General features: G+C 44.3%; 1 protein-coding gene across 3 annotated transcripts in view; it reads left to right on the top strand.

Annotated features, from left to right (window-relative positions):
• The window catches only part of trit1 (tRNA isopentenyltransferase 1), a gene marked incomplete at its 5' end in the record, with an annotated part of 34438 nt that extends 27153 nt beyond the window's left edge, over window positions 1-7285 (top strand). For all 3 annotated transcript variants that reach the window (XM_079287689.1, XM_079287688.1, XM_079287690.1), the window contains 3 exons: window positions 2838-2947; window positions 3671-3788; window positions 4532-7285. In XM_079287689.1, coding sequence (XP_079143815.1) covers window positions 2838-2947; window positions 3671-3788; window positions 4532-4761 — 458 coding nt within the window. In that variant the 3' untranslated portion in view covers window positions 4762-7285. The remainder of the gene's footprint in view (window positions 1-2837; window positions 2948-3670; window positions 3789-4531) is intronic.
• Between the last annotated feature and the right edge of the window lie 6880 nt (window positions 7286-14165).

Below are 14165 nucleotides of genomic sequence, written 5' to 3'. Positions count from 1 at the left end.
AGCTGGGCCGGAGGACGCTGCGCTGAGAGGCTGGTAGTTGAGTTTTCATAGTGAAGCAAACACAGGGATGACGCAGCAAATGACTCCTGGCCCGTTTGTTGCAACAGGTGGACTACTGGTTCAACACAAACACACACACACACACACACACACAGCTCTGGCAAGCAGCTGCCGGGCGACAGGAGATGCTCTTTCTTGTTGGCAATCTCCCTTGTGTGCTTGAAAGGCAACGCTCACTGTGTGTGTGTTTGTTGACCACCCTCCTCTTTGTCCTTTCTGCATTTCTTATCAACCCTCGTTCAACACAGAGTGGATTAGAAGGGTTCAATTTCACCAGATCCCCAAGCAAGAATGGTGGAGGTGGGTGGAAGGGTTTCCATCCAGCATCTGGCAACCCACCACACATGATCTCCCTTCTAGTTACCACTCTGCCCCAGTGGGAGGTTGGTGATAGCAAAAGGGAATTGTGGGAGGGCAGTGGTGTTGAAAGAGATGAAAGAACAAAGTAAGGAGAGAGAGAGAGAGAGCAGACAACAGGAGGGCGGCAAGCGAGGTGAAGTATTTATTAGGGCACCTCAAGGAGAGGACTCCAACTGTGCGTCTGGTAGAGGTATGCCAGGTGACGCTCGCCGCCGCCACCTGCCTGCTATTGTGCCACAAACACAAAAGACTTCCCCTCTGAAACACACACACACACACACACACACACACACACACACACACACACAGTAACCACACCAGTGAAACCTGAGGCTTTGATTAACAGTCAGTGCTGTTTTTAAGAAAACACGCGGTCAACAAATTGACTGTATAAACACACATGCCAGACAGTGTTTGGGGATAAGTGGGTTCCACGGAGAAAACACATGCTGGGAAGCAAAGTGGTGCAGGAGCGCTTAGACGCTGCCATTTGTGATTATTTTGCTTCTGTCAGCAATTCAATAAAGCAACAGGGAAAATGAATGAAATACATCACATGTTTTGGCTGACATTAAACCAACGATATACAAATTTTGACAACAGGGAGTGTGGCGTGTGCCAAAAACGAGGCCAAAATTTAAGTTCATGGCTGTCGGGCGTGGCTGTGTGAAGACGCTCATTGTTCACACACACACACACACTGTCAATGCAGTAAGTTGCACAGATGAGCAGTTGTACGGTTAGCACTCTGTATTCCTCAGTAATGTTGGCGTCCCAGACGGTTCCCAGCAGAGTAACTCCCGTCTATTGGGCGTCTGCTGCCCTCGACTCCACAGTTCAGTCTCTGTGTGGAAAGGATTAAGACATAAAAGACGTACAGGTTAATGGGGTTCATTTGCACAGTATGCGTTCTTCAACACATTTATATTATAGGAAAAACCGCCTCTTGACTAGATTCAGCTTTGTGTCTTTTTTTAATTTTAAGCCATGTTTGCAGCTCTGTCGATGAGTCGCTCCACCGCTGTGGTCACGATTTAAATGGCACAACAAATATTTGATGGATTTCTTAGATAATTTGTACAGACATTCGTGGTCCCCAGAGGATGAATCCTACTGACTTTGGTGACCACCTGGCTTTTCCACTTGCGCGATCATCAGGTCAACATTTTTAAGTCCCCAATACTTTGGTGTACGACAAAATCCATACTTACTGTTTAGTGCAAACAAGCTCTCTGAATATACCTGGATTCACCCTCTGACTGACGAGCTCCGTTTTAGCGCCTGTCTCTTTAAGGCCCCCTCTCGAGAAACAAATAGCCCAGGCTCCTCTGATTGGCTCCTCTGATTGGTCAGCGTTTCCACTCTTCTGCATCTGCGCTGTCGCCAGCTTCACAGCGTAACTGCAGCCGGGTACTCGCAGAGAGTCAACTACACAGAGTGTAACCGTATAGTTGGGACGTCACAAACGTACAGAAGTCCTGGCGACCTGGAGTACCCATTTCTCTATAAATCAAGCTTTTTGAAACAGTATTTATATAGCAACGAGACTTGCTTTAAATAATCAAAATAATCAAAAAACCTCACTTTCCACAATGTGGGACCTTTAATTCATGTTTTCTTCAAATGATTTACTTTTCCCTTTATATTATTTTGTAACTCTTGTAGGATAATATTTGTTGACACAGTTGCAGTAGTTTGAAGTCATTTTTTCTACAAGTTGCGCATGCTTTCATTTCCTGAGCATCCTTGTGTCTTCAATCAATGCAGGGCAGTGGCTGTTGATGCAGAGAGACAGACAGAGAGACAGACAACCAGGGCAGGGACGAGTGCTGCTGTTTAAAGCCGAGGCCTGACCTGGAGACGGCTGACTGCTGCAAAATAGAAACACGGGGGTGGAACAGTTAGTGGGGTAGGGGGGGGGGGAAGAGAGAGAGAGAGAGAGAGAGCAAGAGCTTCAGGGTGGGAGGAGAGAGGGAGAGACATTATCGAGCCAGTGTGAGTCAGCAGGTTGACAGAGCTTCAGGGTGCGGCTCCAGCACATCACTGCTACTGTACATTTCCCTCTCTGTATTGGATTCATCCTGAAGACATCCTCTCTGATGAAATGTTTGTTTCTTATTAGCTGTCAAATAATCAGCTACATAATTAGCAAGTCAACCTCCGTTTGATGCGAGTGATGCCGCAGTGTTGTTGACGAGCGTGAAAGTGAAGTACGCTGGCTGCCTGTGAGAAAACCTCAACTCAAACACATTGTAAAGACGCAACACTTAGCGGTGGTAGGGAGCGGTTTGATGGCGTTGAAGAAACATTTTTGGCAGCTCATGTTGGCCTTGTAAAATACAAGTGTGCAAACTGTGTGTGTGTGTGTTTGACCTGTGTGTGTGTGTGTGCGTGTGTGTGTGTGTGTGTGCCTTTAGGACCAGGAGACAACGTGCCAGCGGTGTATGGCCTGGATGTGACGGACGTGTCGAGGTGGGAGGAGACGGTGCTGAACCCTGCACTGCAGATACTGGACAGTCTCAGCAAGGTGGGGCCTCGATAGTCTGAACCAGCATCCGTCTGTCCTTCATCTGCAGTCGGGATGAAAGGCATTACTCTACTTCCTTCTTCACTGACGTTTGTTGCTGTTACTTTTATTTTATTTACCCTTGCTTTTGTTTTCCTTTCTTCTGTATTTCCACCACTTTATTTGCCTGTTTTACCTCTATTTGTTCCCTTCGTCCTACATCCTAATTTGTTTACCTCATAGTTTGCTTGATTACTTGAAACATGCTGTCCTTCCTTGTTTATCCTCCTTCCTTTTCTGTACTGTCACTTTTTATTTTAAACATTCCCTCTTTTTATTACATCACTTTCTTCCTTTCGCGTTCAATATTTTTCCTTCCATTTCCATCTCAGCCTCACTCCACCTTATCCAACTCTTCCAGCCTTCCTGCTCCGTTGCTATGACTAAATCGGTGAACACAGTATTACATAAACGCTCGATTACAGGAACCCCGTGGAGTTATTGACCTCTAGTAGGAGCGAGGTGTTTGCAATTTGGTTTCTGTTATGTTTGTATTGTTTGTGGCAGTTTGTTTGTGGCAGCAAACCCAGCCAGACGCCAACAAAGGCAGCGTTGAAGAAGACCGCTAGCTAGCAAACATGCACGTCAACAATGTTTGAAATAAGTTTGTCAGACCTCAATGATACAGGGCACGTCTAACCCTAAAACAAAACTAAAAATAAAAACATTTTCACAATCAATTAGAGGGAGGAGCCAGATCTTCAGCCAATCAGAGTCGAGGGGGAGCAGCAGAGGAACAAGCGGAGCCGCCACGCATGTGACCTGTGTGACAAAGTGATCATCGGGGACCTGGAGTGGACAGGTGAGGCTGTCGAACACACAACACTCAGTGAACAGTTTCATCACAGTTTGTATTCAGACATCAAAGTCTATACGCTGAATACGTATATGCGCTGTTTTCTGTGAATATTTTTACACTATATATATATATATATATATATATATATATATATATATATATATATATATATATATATATATATTCTAGGAGCTAAGTTATCTTTTTATAGGTGCTTGTGATTGCATTTACCGTTTTACTCATACATTTCAGTCTGATCACCATATTTCCTCAGAATTAATTTGATTTCCCTCTGGCCAAAAAAAAGCAGGACGCCGTTTCCCGTCACCACATTGCAGGTGAAGGGCCGTCCGAGCGCTCCCGCCTTAGCACAATGGCTCTCCCCGCCTGAAGCAGGCATATATTATTATTAATATTAATTGCACTCGGTACAGTTTTCAGGAACCCTTACAGCTGTCGTGTATTGATAGTCGTTATATAATACATCAGTTTCAGTGCTGTGTTGATGGTCTGTGTTTGTGCTTCTAAATAAGCATTTTCTTACTCATTCTCTCTGATATCTACGTTTGGATCGTCTCTTCACGCAGCGAGCCTTGCGTGTGAATTGGAACGCAGCATTCCTCTGAGGAGCGGCTCTGTGATGTGATATTAGTCATTTTGGATCACGAGTCACAGAGATGGAACAGGTTCATCTCGTGCCAAACATGTCTAACGGGGGCCTCTCCTGTTTATTTTCTGTCTTGCAGCTCACCTGAAGTCCAAAAAGCATCACTATCATGTGAGGAAGAAGAGGAAGTCTGATCCAGCCGGAGACCAATCACAGGTTACCGCTGCACCTCCCGCCTCTGCTGCAGGGATTGTGGAAAACGTCTCAAAGGACTCTTGTGCTCCTGTTGCCCCGGGCTGCACTAAAACCTCTCAGGAGTCGTCCCAAGACATCAGGACATCGCACAAGGAAGTACCTGTGACATTTTAAGAGTGACGCAGACTCTGGACGTTCAGGTTTCCACCACTGTCCTGCACTCACAGCTGTCCCCTTCCAGCCCTTTCTAGGGCTACTTTTGTTGCTTCCAATGGAGTCGAATTGAACTGTATTTCCTCTTTTCTTCTTCCTAGGAATTAATGACACTGAATGTGAAAAGCAAAGAACGCTGAAAAACGACTGACTATTTTTTTAAACTTTCATTGGTAGTTGCTCCGAGTATGGATCCTTGAAGTAGATATAAGAGGTGGGCGTTATTCTGGTTTCATCACCGTCACCTGTGTGACAATCAGCCACGACGTGGATTTTGCAACACAGTCTTCACCATGACAAACAAACACACACACACACACACACACACGTTTTGGCTGCTGCTGCTGCATCGTTTGCACTGTATATTTTTGCTGAGAAGAAATCGGCGACATATGCCGAATTTTTAGATGAGCCGTGCTGCTCACGGCCCCTGTGAGTTTGTTTTGTTTACCGTACTGGTCCAACAGCGTCGACTCTTTCCTCCTGTGGGTTGAAATGTAGAAGGTTATGTCATCTTTCTCGGTTTCTTCAGAGATTTATATTCTTTTCGGTGGAATGTGATTCCCAGTTTGGCTTCGGCGAAAAAAACGTTTAAATATTAAAACGACAGTAAATGTGTGAAAAAAGAAGAAGCTCCCAATGAATCACATTAGATGTACATGAGGCAGGCGACTCCTCCCCCAAAACACATGTAGGTCTCGACTTCATTTTTATTTGCAGCCAACAAACATCTGTTTTTCAAAAATAATTCGTTTTCTTAAGATATATCTTTCCTGACATTAGCATAGAGTGACAATTGGGTGAATAATAATGTTTTGAGTGGAGTATGCCTTTTATTTTTCTAACACCGATGTAATACCATCATAATTATACATAAAACATGAAACGGGTCATATCGCCCACACCTGGTAGAGGTGTTGATGGTCAGGACATTTCAAGATTCTGGGCTCAAGAGGATAAATTAGGCTCTCACTCTCTTTTTTTATTATAAAAGGTTTATTTTGAAATCAACGTTCATACTGTTGCTGCCTTGTGTTTTGACTGTTAGCTTTTCATGGTTTAAGTTTATTTGTCTCGTCTTTAACTTGAACCATCATGCACTTTAAAAAAAAAAAGGTTCAATAAGCCAAAGGACCTTAAAGTTTCTTAACCAATGGCGGATTAACGGTGTGTGTTTCACAAAACAGGATTTGACATCGGCAGCAGTTCTACCTTCACGTGCGTCAGCGGCGTGCTTACACGGCACAAAGTGTGCGGCCACCACGCTTGACCGGCGTTCTGTTTTTCTGGCTCTCTGTGTGACAACAACCAGTCACCTGATTTCTGCTGTTGTGTCCGTCACAGCGGCTCAGCTGAGCTCATTGCTGCTCTGGCGGTAGTTTGAAGCGGCGGCTCAGGCAGTGAGCGGAGCGAGAGAGTGTTTTCACAAGCGCTGTTTGCAGGTCTTTGTTTATCCAGCGGCGTGTCAGACCAAGGTGTGCCTTCCCCGCCGCTAAACCACTTACACAATACCTGGCATCGGGCCAGACGCCTCTTTTGGCGCTCCCTTTCCCTCTCCTCACCTGCCACTTCCCCCCCCAAAGAATCAGACAATTGTTTCACATTCCCGGCTAACACTCCATCATCTCTTTCTTTAAGTTTCTCCGAGTCTTAGATGTATTCTTTCAGTTCGACTTCTGTTCACAGGCTCCCAGTGTTTGACCTCATCCACATGACTAAAAATATTTCCAGCCATATAATAGCTGGAAGTGCGTGTGTGTGTGTGTGTGTGTGTGTGTGTGTGTGTGTGTGTGTGTGTGTGTGTGTGTCCCACATTCTCTCTTTCCAAACTGGGTCAGGCCTCCAGCTTACTGGGGGCTTACCATACGGTATGTAGTAACACCGATAGCAACGGTCACCGTGCAACTGGTGTCTGTTTTTTATTCATCTTTCTGTGTTTGGATTCCGGTTTGTTTTTCTTTCCTTCTTTGTTATATTTCCCCAACTGTGATTCATTTTTGTACTTCTATCACCTCTGGAATAACAATGAGAGAGGCCTTGCTACTATCATCTGATACACCCTTTTAAAAACATTTTCGACAGCATCACTTTGTGTGGTATGTTCTTATCGCGATTGCCTCGGGCGAGTCCGGCCTGGCACCTCCAGGCACTGCTGAATCACTCCACATTTAGAAAAGAAAACAATGACACAAGGCCTCTTGAACCGCGCGCACCCGCAGAAGTGGAGAACTAGGGCAGCGTCCACGGTCACCAAGCTAATTAGTGATTTACGCGCCGGGATGCGGTAGATCATCTATGGACACACACGCATGCACTGAGTGAACTCATTAGCTCCAGACAGTGAGCACGAAGAATCAACACACCAGACCAGCTTTGAAATGGGAAACCTGCAACAATGGCCTCCCTCACACACTCACAAATAAGTGCTCTCGAAGTGCAGTTTTGGTTTGCTTTCTTGAAGGTTTGATTTGATGGCCGCTGAGCAGAGTGTGTTGGTTTCTTTTTTTAAATTTTTTTTTTTATGTACCGGTATAGCTGCATCAGTCAGCGAGCCGCGCGATAATTCACCCAGTTTTAGCACGCCATTTCTGTCTCTCCCCTTCTCTCAGCTCTGTCCTCCCTACAGCGGCGAGCTGTATATGTTCACAGTGCACACTCTGTCCTATGGATGAGGCCCACGGTGGGGGAACTACAGGCGTACTTATGGAGCAGATGCTGCAGCCTATAGATGCTTGTCTGTGTCAGGCGTGTTTGCCGTGGGGTTTTTGCCCTCTGGTACTGGCTTCGCTGCACATACTGCATCCAGTGTGTGCTGCAAATTCATGCCTTTGACTAGACGTCACTTTTTGTAATCATCATCTTGACATTAATTTGTGAGGCATCACCAGTTTGTATCATGATGGATGAACGGTTGTGATGTTTGGGGGATTTACTGCTGACACAGGAATTTCTTTGTTTTTATTTTTAAATAGAGAAACTGTCAAACGTTAGCTGCTTTGTTCGTTTTGATTTAGTGTAATAATGCTGTACGTTAAATACCATTAAGCTGTGGTCTGTATACATGGTGCCCAGAGGACAATTTAGTTCACTTTGATTTGACCCTCTAACGTTTCCTCTTGCACCACCATCAGGTCTGACTAATAAGTTTGTCCAAAACTGTAGTTTGTGACCAAATACCTGCCAAACTAAGGGCATTCCCATCAGCAACTTTGGGTTTAATGCTACTGTAACTAGACACATGCTAACACGATAAACTAATATTGTTAACATGGAAAACAGTTTACCATCAAAATAAGTTAGCGTTGTCATTGTTAGCATGCTGACATTAGCATTTAGCTCAAAGCACCCCTGTGTCCAAGTATCGCCCCACAGAGCTGCTAGCATAGCCCCAGATGTTTGGTTTGGGTTATATTTTAAAGACTAAATGTTGAAATTGGAAACATAATCAACAGATTAATGATGGAAATTAGCTTTAGTTTCATATCTAATTTGATCGTTAATGCTATTAAAGGAATAATTTCACATTTTGGGTTAGATAAGATAGATAAGAGGCTCGGCTCTATTCTCATTTGTGTACAATATATGTTTAGCTACAGCTAGGTTAGCTTAGCCTAGCATAAAGACTGGAGAGGGCAGGGCAGCTAGCCTTTTTTTTGTAAAAACAAACGAGATATATATCGTGTTAATTGATGAGCTTTAGGAGGTGCTGGTAGGAGGATTTTGTTACCTTTGGACGGAGCCATGCCAGCTGTTTCCTTCTGTTTACAGCCTTTATGCTAAGCTAAGTAGCTTTATATGTACCGTACATACAGATATCAGTGATGTCATTTTTTTCTTATAAAACTCTTGAAGAGAAAGCAAATTTGTGTCAACCTATTCTTTAAAGGAATCCATCAATGCTACATGGTGTATTTATAAGAATTAATTCAACTGAAATGTACTCTAATGCAACATTTTGGGGTCTTTTTGTTTGTTTGTATGCTACTAATGCTAATCAGACTCTGTGCTGTTGAACTTGCAGAGCCTCAGAGCTCTGCTGTAGTTGTGTCATCCAGTGACTGTGCGTCTAGGTAATTTGAAGTCCACGTAATCCTAATCTCTAATCCCATTGACTAAACATTCCCTGCCATATGGCCCTGGCGAGACACACGCACACACACACACACACACACGCACACACACACGCAGGCAGACTAATCAGATAGAGCAGCAGCTGTGGTCGAAGACGCTGTTGACTGGACTACCACGAACAAAAACGTTATTTATGTTTAATATCAGCTGTGCTAATGTGGTCTGAACATGTTTACAGATAATACAGAAGGACAAATATTTGGCAGAATACTAGACGCCACACGGTTTCATAATCTCAGAGTAGAAGTATGTGGAACGCGAAGGACTTGGTGAAGAATGTGTAACTTCTGTCCCCGTAAACAAGACTGTGACGAGCAAGAGGTCAACTATCAGGATGCCAGCTGTTGTGGGCATGAATTTATTTGATCTTTATCTCAAGTACAGAGACTACAGAGTGCTGTTATTCGTGCTCTGCAGCATTAGTTCCTCGTTTATTGTCTTTTAAAGGTGTGTGTGTGTGTGTGAGAGAGAGCTTCCTCTGTTCAGGGTCAGTGTTTTGCTGTCTAAGAGGACAAAGACAATTCATAACTTGGGTGTTGCGTAACCAAAGTGAGAAACACAACACTATCAGGTGTGACTCAATCAGATAAAAGAGCATTGTTTTTCTGTGTGTGTGTGTGTGTGCACATGAGAGGAGTCTGCTTTTTTGTTGTATGTTTGATATTTGCAATGCACTGACTAGTACTAGTGGGTGTTTGTGGTTCACTCGGCATAAGTGTAATAGTTGTGTGTTTGTATTTATATGCATTATGGATTACACACACACACACACACACACACACACACACACACACGGCCAGAGCTGCACACTGAGGGATGAGTGTGTAGCAGCCAGGAGACGATGTTTTTGTGATGTTTCAATGCGATCCGATGTAGCCTATGCATCCGGAGCCAAGTGCAGACCATCATTTATTTATGTGTGTGTGTGTGTGTGTGTCTCTATAGAGACACTCGGGGTTCAGTGAGTTTATGCAGCTCCCTCCTTCTCTTTTGGTCTCGCTGTCTGGTTACTGGGGTGGTCGCTGTATACGAAAAACGCGACAGAAGGATGCGGAGAGGAAGAGATGTGATTAGATGTGAAAAGCCTCAAAGGAAAGTGTCATAGGTGCAGTGTATGCATGGCTTCATATAGTCTCTCTCTCTCTCTCTCTCTCCCCCTGCATATTTCCTGCCCGGTTATGTAATGCGGGGGCCGCTCTGTACTTTTTTTTCCCTTCTTCTTCTACCCTTCCCAATCCAGAGCATGACATGCCTTCCTGTTTTTCCAACAACCCAGTGAACTCTTTTCCCAGGGCAACACTTAGGAGGGCGCGTGCACACACACACACACACACACACACCGTATCGTCACGTATTGTAAGTAATTTGCTTATTTTAGCCAAAGCTTTTTACCCCGGATGTATTGTGTCTGGTGGGCCACATTAATGTCATTGTCTGTGTGTGTGTGTGTGTGTGTGTGTGTGTGTGTGTGTGTCATCTGCCTTCATATCATAATACATCCTCTCTTCAGTCCTGATGTCAATTTCTTCTTTAATTTGTCTGTGTGTCCACTTTGGCAAGGAGAAATGGGTGTGCCAGTCCATAGATGACAAACAATGCAGCCCAACTGCCAGTTGTGTGTGTGAGCATTGTGTGTTCATTTTATTGCATGTGTGTGCAATACACTCTCTGCAGTGGACTGTATGTGAGACAAAGTGTGTGTGGTGGGTGTGTGTGTGTGTGTGTGTGTGGTTCTGGGCCTCTCCATTGTCAGTGGCTTAAGCGCTGGAGCTTTTTCCCGCCAGTGCGGCGTTTTGTGGGAGGGGCTGTGGCTGGGCTCAGCAGCAACAAAGAGCCAGAGCTTCCCGCCCGATATGCAAATAGGTGTGGAGTGGGCGGGGCCCGGAGCCTCTCCTACTGCAGCGTTTAACCCCTTCACTGCCATGCTGTGTGTGTTTGCGCTCCTTCTCAAAAGGACAGTTTGATTTATCTTTTGGCAGTTATTATGCAAACATTATGTTCTTTATTCATGACCACATTAAATGACCTGCTGACCATTATTGACCCTCCGTTCATTCATTTAAATTGATGGTATTGTACAATACGACGACATCAATATGAATATCTCAACCTGCAAAACAGCATGAATTCTTTTATTTCATCGTCTTGCTGTGAGGAGACGTTTTTCATCTGGAACTATTTCTTCTTTATTTCAGTGACCGATCGACCCTTCATGTGACACTAACATTAACAGTGAGCGACAGTTAAGATAAGAATTAAAAACATATTCATGGATGAAGTCCATTGAGATCAAATGGATGACATGGAGTAGCTTTGAAACGAAATGATAAATCATCTTTTGGCTTTGCTTCCGCCATCGATTTTGAGTTCCTGCAAAGAGAATAAAACACGTTGCTGCTCACCTGAACATGCTCTGAATTTAAACTACTTAAGTTACTGATACTTCACTAAAAAGTGTAAAAACCTGATGCAATATTTAAAAAAGTTGAAGCTCCATTTGCTTTTTACAGATGTGTGTGTGTCCACTTTTAACTGCCCACGGCTCGCCCATGTTCTAAGTGTGTTATGCAAGCCAATGTAACATTAGAAGGCATGTAGACCAGCAGCAGCTGTCGTACACATACATGTGCGCTCCACATTCTCTTCACCCCATTTCAAACAAAGGGCTCTGTTATCTGAAGACGTCGTGGGCTTCGACATGCTGAGCAGAAGGCCTCACACTCCGTCAAATATTTCAGATATTCACTCACTGTGCTCTCCATTTGTGCGTTTCTCTATTGCAAACTATATTTGTATGACCACATGATTCATGGGAAACATTAGAGCTACGCAGTCGACAGCAGATGTACAACATTTGTGATATTTGATCGAAGGCTTCTGATTCTCTAACAATCTGCTGAAGTTTCCGCTCTCTGTGTGTGTGTAGTAATCCGAGCTTCTCTGTGCTTTGTTTACGGAGCCGTGCGTAGGCTTTTTTTTTTTTTGAGTGCATGTGAGAGTGTCTTGCTAAGAAAAGCAGTGTGATTCTAGTAACAAGGCGGTTACAGCTGAGAGCTCTGTCAGCACTGTTGCCGTTATTTGCTCCGTTAGCTGCCGGCTCAACTTTCGACCATGTTGAGAGCCGTTTGGAGGCAATAGATATGCCCGTAATTTCAAATGTAGCACCTTTCGCCACCAAATTTAAAGAACTAAAGTGCCAAAATGTACTCAATAACTGCATAATTCTTTATTTTGATTGATTGGAAAACACTTCCACCTCATAGAGCTACAGAAATGCACTCGCAGACACACATGTGCGTGCACACAGAAGATGCTGCTCAGCACAGTTGTACAGCGCAGGTTGACCGTAACGACACCCGGGCTGTTTTACATTGCGGCTGGCGAGCAGAGTGACTTTCTGCAGATATGAAATACATCAGGTGTGTGTGTGTGTGTGTGTGTGTGTGTGTGTGTGTGTGTTCATCAGATAGGTGTGTGAGCGGAAAAAAAAAAGGCTTCAGTGAAAGGCCAGAGGGGAAGCCAACGGAGGGAAACCACAGTTGAGTGTGTATAGAAACCACACAGTTTGGCTGATAAGGTCACCCCCCCCCCCCCCCGCAGGGCAGTTAACGGTTAATAGCTGATCGGTTTGGGCCCAGCCCTGCTGCAGTGGCGCGACTTAAAGAGGGAAAGCAACAATGCGAGCGGGGAATTTACAAAACATTTCAGGGGAAACTTTGGGATTATCTGATAGCCTTGACTGTTGGTGGAGTCTAACGGACAATAAGATTCCCCCTCTCATGACCCTGTGTGCTCTGCTAAACCATCCTCACACAAATAAAGGTCAGAGAAAACACTTGTAACATGTAGGTTTTGGCTCAAAAGTAGAACATTTTAAGTTAATTTCCTTAAAAAAAGAAGATCTGCAGCAACTTCAGTGCCCTTCAGTTTCTGTCACTCAGTCCACAAAGACACATTGCATCACCTGCGTATGTGATCTAACTTTGTTATGTTGTGCTTCGAGTCGTCTGCTGAAAGGCAGTAAATCATTTACATTTGTCAGGAGTAACGCAGGTTTGAATTTGAACGCGTGCCATCAGGGAAGTTAAGTGAGACACTGGTTCCTTATTTATTACATGACAGTTAGGGCACAAAGCCAGACCCGTGGATGGTTTGTAACACACACACACACACACACACACACAAACGAGTCGCTCTGCCTTCCAAACCGCCATTTGCATACTATCTAATTTAATTTTACTTCCAAATCTCTTTTAGCGCCGGCTTGTCTCTTCTTGCAGCTGCTTCTTTCTCCGTGTGCAGGCTGTGGTAGTATGCGGCCCTGTAGGATGGTACAGTATCTGCTTGCTGCTCCCTTTTCCATATATAACTTCTGACAGGCTCTCCTGTGGCCCCCTGCCCTACACCTTCCAGCGCTCACACTGTACAGCACAGACGGACCTTACAGATGGAATTTGTGTGTGAAGCCAGTTATCTTTTACCAAAACCCACTTAGGGCCTCAAGGCAGCTGCCATGAATGGTAGTGATGATGTTTAAGTGTTTAATTAGATGTTTTAAAGCGGTTTGATTGTCAAACATTGATGCTTATTTGGAACAAAAGATCAATTCCATCATTCATAGTGTTGCTATTTCATTAAAGCGTCAGGTCTTTTTTAGGGCGAAGTAAACTTCTGTTTGGAACCCCATAAAGCGTTTATCTTAATTGGTTGGTTTTACAGTCTTTCATCATTGATCTGTTGCTGCCCCCTTGTGGTAGGATAGGGGACATGGCTAAAGTACATATACAGTTAAAAACATTCAATGCTTCATTTCAATCCGGCCCCAATCTCATTGAAGTTCTCTTGTCGGAGAGATGGAAGTCCGTCCTGAAGCTTGTTGCTTTATTTATACCCGACACCGTAAGGAAGGCTGCTTCATTCACTTTGTACTATGACGAAGACGACTGACATGACAACTGACACTCACTCTGTGTGTGTGTGTGTGTGTGTGTGTGTGTGTGTGTGTGTGTGTGTGTGTGTGTGTGTGTGTGTGTGTGTGTGTGTGTGTGTGTGTGTGTGTGTGTGTGTGTGTGTGTGTGTGTGTGTGTGTGTGTGTGTGTGTGTGTGTGTGTGTGTGTGTGTGTGGTTTGATGGCCAACTTCATTTCTTGAAGTGCCTTGCATGTAGCGGTTTGACCAAAGAATGCTATTTATATTGTTTCAACTGGATATTATTTAGAGATTAGTGAAACTATG

This window comes from Melanostigma gelatinosum (assembly GCF_949748355.1).
Source record: "Melanostigma gelatinosum genome assembly, chromosome: 17".
In the NCBI taxonomy this organism is placed as follows: Eukaryota; Metazoa; Chordata; class Actinopteri; order Perciformes; family Zoarcidae; genus Melanostigma; species Melanostigma gelatinosum.
This window is presented reverse-complemented; position numbering and strand designations above follow the sequence as displayed.